We start from the raw sequence: 16,252 nt of genomic DNA on the forward strand, positions 1-16,252 counted from the left end.
AACACACTCAGAGTCACTGAGTCTTTTAGCCATATAGTGTCTATACAGCCAGGACAACTTGAAGTTATTCATTCCTAAAACTGTCATACAATATTCTTTGACAATATTTTGTCGGAAATCTATGAAGTACTTTACAAAATAAACAGTGCTGTTGTTCTGAACATCTCCATTATCAATAAATGTCCTGGGAAGTAAAGGAGAGATTTAAAAAAAAAAAAAGGATATCATCAAATTATCATTATCGTAAAATTAAATAAAAATATTGTTTTGGTTTGTTTTTTGCCCATATCACTCACCTGTAATTTTTATTAAGAAACATGTATTCCTGGAAAAAAATATTAAAAATATAATATAAAATATTGATTTGCATTTTGATTGCATTTGCATTCACGGTAGTGTTCAGTACAAAACAACAAAAAAGGTACGCTGCATGTATATACAGTATGTGTTGACTGGAGGTGATGAGGTACTATATGTGTTAGTGGGGTTGTGACAGCTCTGTTAAATTGTCTTTCACCTTCACACCTTAACACCACTTGGTCCACAACCAAGACACTGAGCGACAAATGCAGTTTGGAGACAAACAGCTTGAAAGCAACCATAGAAAGCCTGCTCATTTTATTGAAAATAAACACAACATGATGACGATGGTGATGATGACCCTAACCCTGATGATGGTGGTGGAGGTGGTGTAGTAACCCAGATGCTCTGCCAGACCACCACATCCTTTTCCTCTTTCTCTGTGACGAGACAACTTGTGACTATAATAGCCCCAGAGTGACATATGTAGTCCACTAATCTCCCCTGACCCCACCAGCAAATCAACATCTTGCCAAAAGTATGAACCCCATCACCAGATGAGTAGCGAGAGGACACCGCGACCTCCACCTTTCCACAACAGAGCAGGGAAAGGGATCCCAAATGCAAACAAACAGAGTCCTCTCTTTTTTAATCAGGGGCCCTTTGGCCCTCCGTGCCCGGGTTGGCCCTCTCGCTTTAGCCTATAGGCGACACCCTCAGCTCTCTAGGCCCACCTCGAGCATAGACACACACTCTGCACAGCTGTCAAAACCCTGATGTCTTAATCAATCCTGGATCCACAACCCTGTCAGACACAGAGCTAAGATGGATGCGCGAGGGGATCACCTCTGACCTCTGCCAGGGGTTGATAATGCAACTCCTACATGCTCCACCCCCACCCCCTTTCTCACGCATAAAAATGCAAAGCCCATGAGTACCACCAGCCACACCGCGCTCTGTGCTGCCCCCAAATAATGACAGAGGAGAGTCCATTCATCTTGTGCTGGGAACCAGGGGCCAAAGTACCGTCAACCTGGCCCAGACACAAAGCGAAATAAAACCATGATTATTAATATGCGCTCACAAATATAAAATTGGTACTGAACCTGCACCGGGATTTTAGCTTCATTAACTTCACAGACTTCGAGGTGCTTTCGTCAAACAGAAGCAAAATGATTCTTTCGTTAAACTTGTCACACCGGGAGTGTTACAAAACTCAGAAACGCACATGATGATTAACCTTTTTTGTCACTTTTTTGTCACAGCACAAGCAAGCAAGCATACAAACGGCATCAAGTTACCTTAATAACAGACTATGATGTTATTCAATAATCATTAGAACACTAAAGAAAGAATGACACAGTTAACTTAAATATACTGAAAGCAATGCTGTGATCGAAGCTTTAACGGATGTTATGCCTCTGAGACTGCACATACATCTATAATGAGCCCACATGCTTCATATGATCATGGCTTCTAAATTCTTTATTGCCTTTTGTGAAGTGTGTGGCATATTTTCTACTGAAATTAAAGAGATTTACAGTGGTATTTAGAGCCCGTGCAAAATGGGGCATTTAGGAATGGGCCTGAGGTTCTTGTTTTCATTTGAACTGAACAAATTCCAGTGAAAGCTATTTAGCATTCACTTAAAGTGTGTAACGAAAGACCAGTCCAGGTTCAGTTTTTTTTTCGACTCGCCATCTATCCATCACTCTGAGAAAAGAAACAGCCTTTTTGACAACTCAAATCAATTTGTTTTTGTACGTGAGCACAAGCACATGTAGACACACAGAACCATCTGTGACCACTTGGATGGCTTTTCCAGGGCTCCCCAAGCAGCTAGCACTACCCCTAAATCACAAGTCCTGTTTGTCATGCAATTAGTCCAAGATAAAGGCTCCCCATAAATAAGGAGAGGCGTCCTTGTCTGCCCCCTTGTTAATCACCCATGCTCAGCCTATGACCTCTCACTACTGAGGCCCCCGTGCTTATTGAGCGTGTTAGTGGTTGTTGTGCGGGCTGCACCAGTAGTAGTTGTGACAGAATTGGAAGTGGTTTGTCTTGTCAGCTGAAAACTTTCCCTCGGCATGGCTACATTTGCAAAGCAATTTGACTAAAAAGAAACTCAGTACAAAAAAAACTACGACAACGAACTTCTACTTTAAAAAAGAACTTAAAACTCAAATCATATGAAAGAAAAGGGTCTCCAGAAAAAGAACTAAAGTATTTAAAGGCTTGTGTGTATGTGACTTAGTCCACGACTTCATTGTCATACATGCAGTGTTGGCCCTCTGATTAAAAAAAAAATGAATGGAAAATCCCTTCTTTGACCTTTTAACCCCATCAAACAGTCCATTATAGAATCATGCCTAGCTAGGCCAAGAATAATTGTCCTTCCAACCAAATAGTACTATTTAATCCCGATCTCAGACCTGCGTACTTTCACTAATCTTTTCTTGCTCAAAATGATCAACTCGCAACTACATTTTTGTCTAAAGCTCTGAAGTCCTATTGTAGCCTCCCTTCAACTCTCAAGGGACGAATCCAATTGCACAACACAGTGGGCCCACTAATTACTTCATCTACTCTCATTACTGCATCTATTTCACAAGCAGATGTTGAGGAGAAAACGCCAGCAAAAGCGCTAGCGAAAAAAGAGTGAGAGGTCGAGGAAACGGTTTGGATGAAGAAAAGAGATCACGTACAATCAAAGGAAAGCGCAAGAGAAGTTAATATATTCAATGTATTAGCTTGAGTGGAGTGACTTGATCAATAAAATTAGACTGTTTCACTTTCTTACCTTGACAGGCTGCATTTCGCTCCTCATACCCAGGGTTGCATAGGCAGTTTCCAATGGGCACCAACCACTCTCCATCAGCTCCACAGTACATTTTGGGAATCTCTTTCTCTTCGGAATTATCCACACACGATCCGCGAACTTCCACAAGCGAGGAGGTATCGGCTCCAGTGATGGTATCAGGAAACTGGGCCAAGTTACGCACCGCCAAAGGGCATTTTTTGTAGAAGACCCTGACTGACACAAGTGCAATGCATGCTCCGACATCCTGGAAGGCCAAATAGAAGCCCTTTCGGGCCAGGGCCCCCACATCTCGCACCTCTGTATTAAGCTTCATGATGCGATCACCGATGTCCACCTGGGTGAAGCTTTCATCAGCGGCAATAGTGTCAATTTTAGCAAACTGGTTTTCACGGATGTAGCGCTCTTTGTCATTGTTGGACTCATAGTAGTAAAGATTGAAGGTCTCCTTGCAAGTTCCCATGAGCCCAGGAAGGCTGTTGCAGTCTCGAAGGGTGAACTTGATCTCGATGTAGACGCGCTGGGCACCTCCACGAGGGATCCAGTCTGTTCGGAGCCAGTTGTTCTGGTTTGGTTCCATCACATTACACACCTGGTATGTCCGGATGGGAATGTTCTTCTCATCCATGATGCTCACCTCCTCCCACTGGGGAAAGCACACAACCAATGATGTTACAAATCTTTCACCAATTTACTGAAATAATTTTAATTAACGCTGCCATAAATTGCGTCTCCCCAATCATTGAAAAACTCAGAGGTCAATAAAAATAACAGAAGGATGTAGAATAACCTTTTGCTTTCAGATTTGTATGGTACCTGAACACAAACAACCTTATTAAAAAGCTCTAGGATGGTTCCAGTAGCTGGGACTGTATGACTGCAGAAAATACCGATCATTCTCCACTTTGTAATGCTTTTGGTGTGGAAATCCATATGAACTGAGATAAGGCCATACCTTTGCCCAATTGTACAGAAAAAGCAGAATTTGACCAATTGTCTGTCAGAGTTGAGAGGGGGAATTTGTAATCACATGTTTGCTGAGGCTGCCAGGGCCCCGTCAGTCACTTGTTTGTGATCCAATAGCAGAGGGGGGAATATGAGCACAACACCGGCCAAGTCCATTGAAAACAGCTTTCGAGCACAGCCTGCAACAGCTGTACCATATGGAATTATTTTTCCCCTGAGCTCATATTCATTAAATAACATAATAGATACCTATTTGTATTCATTTTCAGAAAACAAAGTGTTCACTTGAACCCCTGGTCAAACATGGCTTGCGATTATGTATTCTATTAAGCAGGAGGATATCTAATGAGAGGTTAAGCATGATATTTTATCCAAATTCGGGCTACTTTCCAGCAATGTTACCGTGACTGTGGACTCATTACTTTTTCTCATCGAATTCTTTGTAGACATCCCATGAGAGTGCCCATCATGCATTTGGTTGATCCTGCCCCCTGTTGCTCAAAAGCAACCATCTTTCCCCTCATCCAGTGGGTATACCTAAACCCCACTGTACTTTCTCCAATATTTATTCATTCCAGGGAACTTAGTCTCCACTTACAAGCCATCCTATTCCCTCTACCTTCCACATTGGGCAAAAAGGATATAAAGTTTCTCCACAAAAGCCGATTCAATTCAGTGTCTGTTCAGGAAACCCGATGCCCGCTACATTGACCATTACAGAGGAGGAGAGCAAGGAGAATGGGGCGCATGTCTGATGGGGAACGACTGGGGGTATTCCAGAGCGTTTTCATAAAGCATAAGAACTGTTTTCAATCATTGTGTTTTTAGGATTCCAGACAATGTCTCTTGATCTTAATCTCAGCACATATTTTACAATAAATAATCAGGGATTGTGGTGAAGGGTTCCTGTAATCCCCTGTTGGGTTCACCAAAGAGTAATGTGTATTTGCAATATTTAGTGGTCGATAGTATTTCAAGACCCATCGCCAATAGATCAGGATAGTTTTTCAGCGCAAAAAAAGTTCTGACAAAGGGATGCTTCTTACTGCTTGCTGCACTTACCCCTCCTTCTGTTGGGTTGGCGACCCATCCAAGCTCCCCCTGAGCAGCTCTGGAGTCCAATAACGTGACTAGAAAACAGGAAGAGTAGAAATGAGTGTTCATTCTGATTCCGTTCATATACATCAGCACTGGCATGTATAACGTAATCCATTGAGGTTCAACGATGTAAGAGTAAATGTGTCAGTCTCAGAAAAGAGTCTAGATTTAAAAAAACTAAAACATACAACCTTGAAAGCAAGGCCCTCATGAATGATAAAATGACGAGTGTGCGGATAGCAAATGTTTTTATATAAGTGTATGTATATAATATGTGTGTGTGTATCTATAAATATTAACATTTGATATCTGAATTTAACTTTAGTATATATGTTTATTATTATTATAATTCATTTAACGTTTGGTTTTTATTCAAATTCTAAAATATAATTTACACATAAATAACAGCCAGCCCTTTCTTTGAATTGACGATTTTTAGGACCTGTTAGAGGGTGTTTAATATAATTGGAATCATTGGCCAAAACGTCTATTTAAACTTGGGAGTGAAGAGAAACTGAGCCTAAACTAAATTGTTCAAATAAACCGTGAAGGAGAAAATGATTCTCGCATTTTATGTTTTAACCTGACTTGCGCAAAACACATTCAAATTAGGCACGCGCATATAATTATATAAAGATGAACAACAGTGTATGTGTACATTTGTTTAACCCCCCCCCCCCCCGAAACCCATGAAATGTGTTTTCTTTGTTACGCGGGCTATTAAGTAAGTAACTTGAGTAAAAAAATAGAAATATGAGAAAAAATATCCCCATGTCCTTATTTTTGCATTTCATATTTGGAGCGTGGCGCAGATCTGCGCTCGACGCTCGAGCGTCAAGACTTGAAAACTACATGCCAGACAGCGGACCAGTCGCGGAGACCCTCCGAGATTCATGCGCTGCTGTACATATTTCAACTGCCATTTATCGCGCATATATCTTGGAATTTGGAACTTCAGAATATGATTTTTTTTTCCCTAAACTGTCAACTTGGCAGTCCATGAGCACCACGTGAAGCGCAATTGCAAAGCGGAGGAGAGAAGACACCAACCCGTCCGTCGGATGTACGCCTAAAATGCGCCGCAATTTAGGCTTCCAATTCTATTCGAATGATCCGTCCAAGTATTTTGTTTTGGGGGGATTTGGGAGCGCAAAACAAGCATTCCTCGTCGGTTCTCGACAGAGGGTTCGAGACGAGCCGAAGTGCCCCCCCCTTCTGGGAGCCGTTAGTTGGACTTTTGTTGAACCAAAGCTTGGAAAAGTTGCAGACGGAGAGTGTCTGTGATTTGTCATCAATTCAACTTTTCGTTCGAGTTAACGCCGCGCTCGGAGAAGATGAGCTAAATGAAGACTTTTATGCCTGTGGGTCTCTTACCTTCATTCGACGGGTATGTCCGTGACGGAGAAAGTGAAGAAATTCCAGAAACAAGAAAGGCAACCGTGAAGAAAATCTCCGCCATGAGTGCCATTTGTGTTCCCTATGTTCTGCTCCTTCTTTTCTTTTTCTCTTTATTTACTTGTTTGCGCTTCTTCTCTCGGGTCCAGTTCTCTTTCTCTTTCTCTCTCTCTCTCTCTCTCTCTCTCTCTCTCTCTCCTCTCTCTCTCTCTCTCTCTCTCTCTCTCTCTCTCTCTCTCTCTCTCTCCTCTCTCTCTCTCCCTCTCTCTCCTTCCCTCACCCTCTTCCCCAGTGGAATAAGGGAACGAAGCCGACTCGGGCGCACAGACGCACCAGCCGGCGCACTACAGGCTGGAGGCGGGTCTTCACCGACTTGCACCCCCAGTAAATCCAAATGGGAAATGGAGAGAGAAGGTGGCGCTATGGAGGGGAAGGGGACAAGGGGAGGGGGTTCTCAAATAACTCCCTCCCTCCCCGCACAAGTCACTCTTTTTTCACCAGTTGGGAGAGACTAGATGGAGATGGAGTGAGGTGACATTTCCACGCAACATTTGCTACACAATCATAAAATTCGGTGGGTCACTGAGTGACATTTAAGGATAAACTGCGCCGGTCAACAAAGCATTTGATGCACAATGCAGCCGCCGCGTTGCTTTCAGGGTGACGGTCGCGCAATCATATATTAGCCCGCATCATCCCCGTCCAGCGGACGCGAGACGCTTAATATGCAACGCAGCATTTGAGTGTGCTGATCCAGCTTGTTGTCTGGCAAGCAGTCAAGCGCGGACGCCGGTCCAAGGTGAGCCGCATCAGATCAAGGTCGCCACCTAGCGGGGATATTGACGCCTCTTGTGCCTGCAAAATCGGATGCAGCAACAGCGCGAGCGTCACCTCCCACACAAGACACCGTATTGCACTTTGTGGAATTGACAATGCCCATTTGATGCGCCTACATTGGATTACCATTACATTGCTGTTGCTTTAATATTTGATCAAGCATGTGACGTAAACAAGCCGTTCACATATCCACAGCCGCTGCAGGTATCCAAGTAGGAGAGTACTTTGTTACTTTTCTCGAGGACGTAGATTGTTCCCGTATCTGTATTTTATCTGTATGACTTTATCTCTATACTGTACTTTGTACCCCTTACTTTGTCAACATGTCTATTGTTATTGTTATTATTTTTCATACTTCTTGGATGAAAAGATGTGAAAAAGATTGCGGTAAGAAAAATGTAAAGTAAAAGTAAAAAGTAAAGTCAACCATTTTTGAAATATTGATTGATTGATTGATTGATTGTTTGATTGATTGATTGATTGATTGATTGATTGATTGATTGATTGATTGATTGATTGATTGATTGATTGATTGACTATACATCTTATGTATATGATATACTGGATTTGGAGTGGCATATTTGACCACCATTTAATAGAGTCATTCTGCAGCTACCACAAATAGCTTTGCTGAATGCCAAAATTAAGTTAGGTGTTTTTGTAATTGTCAGTTTCTCAGTCCTCTAGATTGGAAGATGTCTGTGATAAGATATTTCTTCTTCAGAAATTTGATTATTGTTATCCATGATTTTTTATTGAGTATATTCAGGAAAAATTGTTTAGTACATTATTATTTCTTTGTGGGGATGCATTCGTAAATAGAAAAAATGGTGTTGGTTGACTGTCATGCTTCATTAATCTCTGACTCCTTGGAGAAACCCAGCAAGGTGGCTTGAATTTAGATGTTTGAATATTTTTTTTCTTGTTCAAAATAGTAAAACATTGTGAGCTCAATGAAAATGAAAGCGTCAGAATGCGATAAGGGCAACCTGTCTTCTTCAACAAGTCATTTACCTTGTGCCAGTCTTCAACAACACAATGAATAGAAACATTGATTTGACAAATTTGTCATTAAACACTGTAATCAAGTTGTCAGCAGTGCACGGTGCAGTGCAGTGTGGAAGGACGGATGTGGCCTCTGGGCCACGAGTTTGACACCTCCGCCTTTAGATCCTCTTTCTCAATTTAAAATTGCATCATATGGATTTCATCTGTTTATTTCCCCAGTTGGACACTTCATAATAAAATACATCTCTGTGCTGACTGAGGGAGACTGTATTTCACTTTTAACTTGGATAACGACATTGAGAGAGCACGGTATACTGTGGTCTTATATAGTTCTTGTTGCATCGAACCTCTATGATTTGTCTATGTATTTCTTATTTGCACTCAATATTTTATATGGGTGATGTTACTTTCTTATGAAGCTGCCTTGACTTCAAAGCAAAGAGCGTACAGCTTTGTGTTCTCTCTGGCTCGTTTGCCTAAACATGACACAGCTGGGAAGATGTTGTCCTGTATTTCTCAGAGTGGGTGTTTGAATGTTTAAGGGCAGTCCCTGTGGGATTCTATTGTCTTTATTCCAATGTAATCAAGAAATGTTTTATTATAACGTGACAAAAGAATCAACTGCGTTCAAACAATCAGACAGGTTTTCAGAAACTATGGTTTTTATCTTTTGTCAGGTGCTAACAGTGGTAGTCATACGCCAATAATGTTGGATGTTGGCTGATGCCCGGTTGTGGCCCTTGTGGTGGTCCTAAGAGAGCGAGAGGTTCTTTGTTTGTGTCACAGTGTATTTGATTGATTACACTCTAATCATTTCCTTTATCTTTCATTTTAAACAAAGCATCTTTTGGGGTGGGAGGAGGAGGGAGGTAAGTGGAGCTCATGCTCATCTTTCCCTCCTTTCACGAGCCCACTCAGCTTTATCCAGATGGCATCTGCTGCCCACACATCTGCATTGTGTGCCAATCACACACACTGACTCTCAATCCTTTTTTTTTTTGAAGTGACACAAGTGCACACGCCCCTCTCAAATTAACTCACAATCTTATTTTTTCATGTTGGATGTCATGTGTGATGACATTTTTTTTCTTTTTAAAGTCTATTAAAAAAGACCTAAATATACGATACTGTCAATAGCATATCAGCATAAGTCAAAAAGCACCTGGTCTCTTATCCAATCAGTTACGCAGCGTCACACATTGATTGCCAACTATGCAAGATCCACTTTATGCCCAACCCCTTGTCTTCATACAGTTTTAGTCATTGTCTTACGTAAGCTCCCTAACTCCCTCCTGCTGGTCTACGACCCCCAGGCTACTGGAACTGCCCACCACCTTCAGATCCCCAACGTCACACAGAGTTCCTGAGGCCGCAGTGAGGACGGCGTTCCCCAGAGGTGAAAGCAAGTGGGCTTCTGCGAAGAAAAGGCTGAGATCAAAGCAAGCAGCAGGACAGCCACGATTAACCAGAATGTTCAAGATGAGATCAGATCCACTGGACTGGATATATCCATCCATCCATTTTCTTCACCGCTTATCCTTAAAAGGGTTGCGGGAGTGCTGGAGCCTATCCCAGCTGTCAACGGGCAGGAGGCAGGGTACACCCTGAACTGGTTGCCAGCCAATCGCAGGGCACATTGAGATAAACAGCTGCACTCACAATCACACCTAGGGGCAATTTAGAGTGTCCAATTAATGTTTTGGGAATGTGGGAGGAAACTGGAGTGCCCAGAGGAGACCGACGGAGGCACGGGGAGAACATACAAACTCCACACAGGCAGGTCCGGGATTGAACCAGGGACTTCAGAACTGTGAGGCTAACACTTTACCAGCTGAGCCACCGTGCCGCTCGGACTGGATAATAAACACACATAAACAAATCAGGCCACAAAGCATTCTCCTTGTTTTGTGGATAACAGTGAGTCCTGTTGCTGCACATAATCATCGAAATCTACATAAGTTTACAATCCAACAAACATTTCATTCAATGGTCCGACAAATTTAACGACAATGAAAAATGTCCCTTTTACATTTTAACTATTAGAACCATCAAATTGTTATCGTGCACAAGTAAAGTATGCATAGCCAAACAAAATACATTGAGCTATAGTTCATAAGTCCCTGTGGGCTATAACATGGTGTCACTGCTGGTGTTGTGGTATACACGCCTGTATAGTGCAGACAACATGGATCATTTCCCGCTCAGTGATGGTGTTGATATGTGCCCTGCGACTGACTGGTGTCCGTCTTTCGACTGAAGTTAGCTGGAATAGCCTCCAGCGCTCCCGTGACCCTTGTGAGGATAAGTGGCAATGGAAATGCATAGGGTTGCAACGGGTGTGGCCAAACTTTTCTGCCCCAAGATTTACTTTTCAAACAGGCAACCTTTGGGGTTGTTGTGGTTAACAGCCACATCTCCAGTTTGAGAGCACAGAGAACAACCACTGAGCTAAAATTGTGGGCCGTCAGCACAGCTCAACCCCAAATATGTTGATGTATCTTGCAACACAACATCATTTGAAATGAATTTTTTGTCATTACCTGAGTTTACCCCAATGACTTGTAATGAAGTGAATCAGCCAGGAATACATAGTCCGAATGGCAGTGGCTGATAGCCAGCCTCAAGCACACTTGGTGGAACGGTACTTGGACTTCATGATTTCTGTGTGGGAAAAGGCTGACTCACATAAATAAGTGGAGCCGAATTAAGGAAGTCAAGGATATTGCACATTTCCTCATGTTGGAGTACTTTTCCTCTGTGAGCTCTTCTAAATTGTTGCAGGAATTTGCCTCGACTAACCCATCAGTGTGCAGCAATAACTCGGAGTGCTCACTGTCAGGATTATCTAGATGTGAGTGGAATAGGCGTCTTTGGAGAGATCTTAGAACAAGCGATCTTCGTTGCCACGTCCATTATCTCTTTCACTCTTTCATGTTGAGAATTTTTGCGCATAATGCTTCTTGTTGTTTTCTGCAGGTAATTAAGGAAGTCCAGGAAAGCATCATTCTCTTTGCATTTACCAATAAACCCATTCAAGCAGTCATCCATTCCAGGTGCTCCATCCATGGTGGTGAGCATCAATTTGCGCACTGGGAGCTGAGTTTTTTTTCAATAAAGTTTTTAAAAAGACTGAAATATGTCCTCTCCTCGTGTGTGTTCTTTCATGGGCAGGACTGTTCATGGCTCCTCTTTTGAGATCATACCAGTGAGCACCATATAAAGAAAAATGCACAAATGGGCTGTGCCACTCATGTCTGTAGACTCATCCAACTGCAGTGAGAAGCACTCATAGTCTGCTAAGATCTTCCAAAATTGCTTGGTTAAATCTTCAGCCATGTGCCGTGTAGCGACAGTTCTTGATAGCTGGAGAGCTCTGATCGAAGAGGGTTTTTCTGCTTTGTTTTTAAAGTGTTGTTACAACCAATCAGCTGCTTCAATGAATGCCTCTTTCACCATCTCTTTGGAAAGATTTCTTGTTCTTAATAATTGTCTCACCCGAAATGAAGCTTCGGTGGCTACCTTTGCTTTTGAAGTTAGCTGTGAGAAAAATGACTGCTGTTCTGACAATTGGAATTTTAGTTCCCTGAGTCAGTGTTGAAGTTTCTATGAACATTTCAAAATTGCCACTCCACCTTTCTCTTTTTCGGAAGAGCGATTGCCGACTGGCAGATAATGCAAACTCACGATGAAAATGAAAAAAATGTCCTCCTTTTATTCAGTATGGAAGTGTTTTTACTTGGTCCGGTTTCCCTACTCATTTTTATACCCTTAAGTTTAAATTTAGCCTCCTAAATTGGAAGCAAAATTGCTAGCTTGCTAAAACGCGCCATTATGTGCAGATGTGCAGTGACACGTCAGAAAAGGCCGGATTGGTCAAACCAAATTTCATGGTGAGGATGACAGCCATACATCTAAGTTTTAATGCCATGCGATTTATTAACCCAGTTATCGTTATCGTTATCCATATAAAACCTACATTTCACCAGTCACCTCCATGATTTACTATGACATTCAGATGTGAATCCTTTGAGGAGTGCCGCTTAATAAAGTGTTTGGTATTCAACAAAAGTAATGCAAGGGTATCTCTTCTGTTTCACTCAGACTGCTTTGTGTGCTCATTGCTGAGTTAAACATTCAAAAACATGAATGTGTTTGCTGCAAGATAAGGGTCAGAATCTCCTACTCCAATCATTTACCTATTTCAAGGCATAACTTGTGGTCATAATCACTAAATCATTCAAAAATGTGAAGCTTGTAGGTATAATTGTCCCAAACGTGGTATAATTAAAAACAGACCAAAATTTGGTGGAAACTTATTCCTTAGTTCAAACCGTCATCATGAAAGGATTCAGCGTGTCATGTAAGACTTCAGAAAATGTCACACGACATCAGCATACTGCGATAGAGCTCTCAGTTCAATCCAAAAACGAACCATCTTTTTCATTTTTCTTTGAAATTGTGTCTTCTTTCAACACATAAATTGTATGTCATTAAAATGAGCACTGTAGTACATAAGCTGAGATCAACATGAATCGTAATATGTACAATTCAAATCTTGTTGTTTTTTTTTCTTTTACGTTGGTTTCACAATGCTTAAACACGATTGTCCTGATAAATTAAGGCGGTGTATACCAAGTTACCTCATTTTCAATCGGGTAACCTTCTGGAAGATTAATTGTGACGCAGTGTTTAAGCATTAACTCAGAGTACACATTGGCTATCTCTGGGCAACTTCAACATTTCCCTGTAAAGGGTTGTGCACTGAAGTCATTTGGCAGCTGCATAAGGGAAGGGGGTTGGGGGGAGGTACCTTAGGCGATATTTTTATAGCATGGCGTCAGGCACTTTGGAGTACCTCTTAATTGTCACATTTATACAAGTATCGACAAGGAGGCGGACAAATGATAGTATGTAGAAGATATGGATATGTATAAAATAGTGTTCAAAATAATACCAGTCCAATGTGACTAACCAGATTAATCCACGTTTCAGTATATTTTTTATTGCTACATGGCAAAGAAGTTACCAGTAGGTGTCGTATATTTTCTGAAAAAAAAAAAAAAAAAAAAAAAAAAAAAAAACAATACCCAGCATTCATGATAGACAACCTCTTAAAGATCAAATCCAGAGGACCTATGTTTTATTTATGTATCACACAAACATAGCAAATTTTTCATTAAAAATTTTAAAAAATTCTCTTAAAGAAATAAATAAACGCGAAAGTGCACATTTTTTGTAATCCGAATGTCTCCGATGGCTGTTTCAAAGCAAGGCTCTGTAGAAGTTGTTTCCGTGTGATGTCACATCTACAAAACCCCAGTTAAGAAAATGGCTTCCTTTACAGACAATCATACACACTGCGAGTGGGATCTAAAGGAGATACACAGCAGTGATGAAAATGTTTTTATTGAAAGCTCTGTGAAAGAGATAGGAACTGAAGACGAAGAATTTTCTAATACTTCTCATGTTCGAAAAACATCCCATGCAGGTGTAATTCAACCATATACAGTATGTTTGAACCGGAATTGACGAATGTAACACAAGGACAGGATTCGGCGAGAATTGACGAAGTTGACGTGGATCTTCGCACCCAAAACACAGACTGGTAGGTGCCTCAAGAAATCTACGTACACCTTGTTGACGAAATAATCTAATTCAAACACGTTTAAACGTCTGATGCTGCTTAGACACAACAGTGAGTCATTCGTTGTTGTTGTACTAGCGACTGAGTGGGCATAAAACAAAAATCATAACCTTCGGTATCGTTCTGCATTTAAAGATTTAGCCCGTATTTTACATAATGCACCTTAAACTTGGGAGTACACACTGCCGTAGTCGGATTTCAGGAAGACCTCAGCGTCAACAGTACACTAACTTTATAGAGTGTCCAAACGTCGTCACCTCCTAAACATCACATGGATATGGATATTATCTGACATATATACAGTATTTCTATTAGTATTATACTTACATTTAAAACGAGGTAGATGCTTGTCAATACTAAACAATTAAACACATACCTACGTACTTGCTACCGAAGCTAGTGAAAGCTGTACCGGGTTTTCAGAGAAGTCCTCCGTGAAATGCTTGGAACGTATCACTATCCACTTTGATTTGTAAGTTCAATGCGCCCGCTTTGTCTTCACAAACCTGGTCAATCACTTCCCTATCTGTTCATCTTTCAGCCATTCATGTAAACCGACTCCGTCAGCGTTTGACGCAGAATAGCCGTATATTAAACACCTCCTCATCCACTTTGCTAGTTTTTTCACTCTCTGGCTAAACGTTGCCTTGACGTGACATTACATTTCGGGGAGTTACGGAACTTGCCGAATCTAAGTGACATTTCGAACAAAATCTTGAGACTGACTTTGACGCAAATTTATTTCATTTTTGTTGCGTTGAGCATTTTTAAAATATTTTTATGAAATTTTAGCTACATTTGTATGATGGACAAAATACAGGTCCTCTGGATTAGATCTTTAATTGGATTGTTGAAAGGGGTGTGTTAAAAAAATAGCAGTCTGCCGTTGACTTTACAAACTCAAAACTATTTTGTACAAACTTTGTTGTTTCTAGGATCTTTTAATTCACTAAACTAATATTTTGTTGTATGACCATAGTTTTTTTTTTTTTTTTAATGTAACTCCTTCACATCTGTGTGACATGGAATCAACCAACTTGTTTCCACTTTCAGCTATAAATTCACTCCAAGGTTCCTTAACAATATTCCACAATTCTTTTGCATTTCTTGGTTTTGTTTCAGAAACAGCATTTTTGATGTCACCCCACAAGTTCTCCATTGGATTAAGGTCTGAGGATTGGGGTAGCCCCTCCATGACATTAGCCTTATTGGTTTGGAACCAACACATGGCATGTTTAACTGCACTGACAATTACACACAGGACCCAACACACTACACATTCTTGGTAAGGGATTCTATTCGCTTTTTTAGTCTTTCACATGACATTTCACCCAAACCTCACATCTCATTCAAAGTGATCAAATGCATCAACCCATATTTTTCTTCTGCAGTATATTTATGAAAAAATATTGTATAACATAAAATGTATTTGTATAATATATTATTCTTCACACAAAAATGTATGTAAACCATATCTCACATAGCAATGATGAAAGACTATCAATCTTCATCCATTCATTTCGATACTATTTTTCCTCCTTAGGGTCAGTCGCTGGTGGGGATACGACTTGATTTTGAGCCAGAGGTGGTGTACTCGTTGAAATAAGTCCAAATAAAACACACCCATGGAGAGTCACAAGTATCCATAGTCACTGATATCGCCGTCCATATTGACCCCCAATTAGCACATTTATCTATGCATCCATCCATCCATCCATTATCTGAGCCACTTATCCTCACAAGGGTCATAGGAGTGCTGGAGCCTATCACAGTTATCTTCGGGCATGAGGCAGGCTACACCCTGAACTGGTCGCCAGCCAATTGCAGAGCACATGGAGACAGATAACAGTCACAGTCAAAATCATACCTAGGGACAATTTAGAGCCTCCAATTAATCCATGTTTTTGGGGATGTGGGAGGAAACCAGAGTGCCCGGAGAATACTCACGTGGGCACGGGGAGAACATGCAAACTCCACAACGACGCGGCAGTCGGTCACTGTGCCACCAAGTACATCTAAAGACTGAGATTCACAGATGGGGAGCAAAAAGAGAACAGTGAGAAAAATCCAGTCACACCAACCATCAAAAACACACAGCAGCACACTTGCAGCATGTGTTGATCCCAAACTGTGGCAGACTCACGCCAAACATCAAACTGTGGCCCACAGATGTTGCGTGCTACCCC

At 41.3% G+C, this 16,252-nt stretch overlaps 1 protein-coding gene across 4 annotated transcripts in view; it reads right to left on the reverse strand.

Moving 5' to 3' along the window:
• Positions 1-7,816, reverse strand: part of epha4l (eph receptor A4, like) — a 60,853-nt gene extending 53,037 nt beyond the window's left edge. The window contains exons 1-3 of one of the 4 annotated variants that reach the window (XM_061828598.1): positions 6,557-7,816; positions 5,147-5,214; positions 3,101-3,764 (exon numbers count right to left, since the gene is read on the reverse strand). In XM_061828598.1, coding sequence (XP_061684582.1) covers positions 3,101-3,764; positions 5,147-5,214; positions 6,557-6,650 — 826 coding nt within the window. In that variant the 5' untranslated portion in view covers positions 6,651-7,816. The remainder of the gene's footprint in view (positions 1-3,100; positions 3,765-5,146; positions 5,215-6,556) is intronic. The other 3 variants (XM_061828600.1, XM_061828601.1, XM_061828602.1) reach the window with 3 other exon arrangements.
• Between the last annotated feature and the right edge of the window lie 8,436 nt (positions 7,817-16,252).

The sequence above is a fragment of the Syngnathoides biaculeatus genome, chromosome 8 (assembly GCF_019802595.1).
Source record: "Syngnathoides biaculeatus isolate LvHL_M chromosome 8, ASM1980259v1, whole genome shotgun sequence".
NCBI lineage: Eukaryota > Metazoa > Chordata > Actinopteri > Syngnathiformes > Syngnathidae > Syngnathoides > Syngnathoides biaculeatus.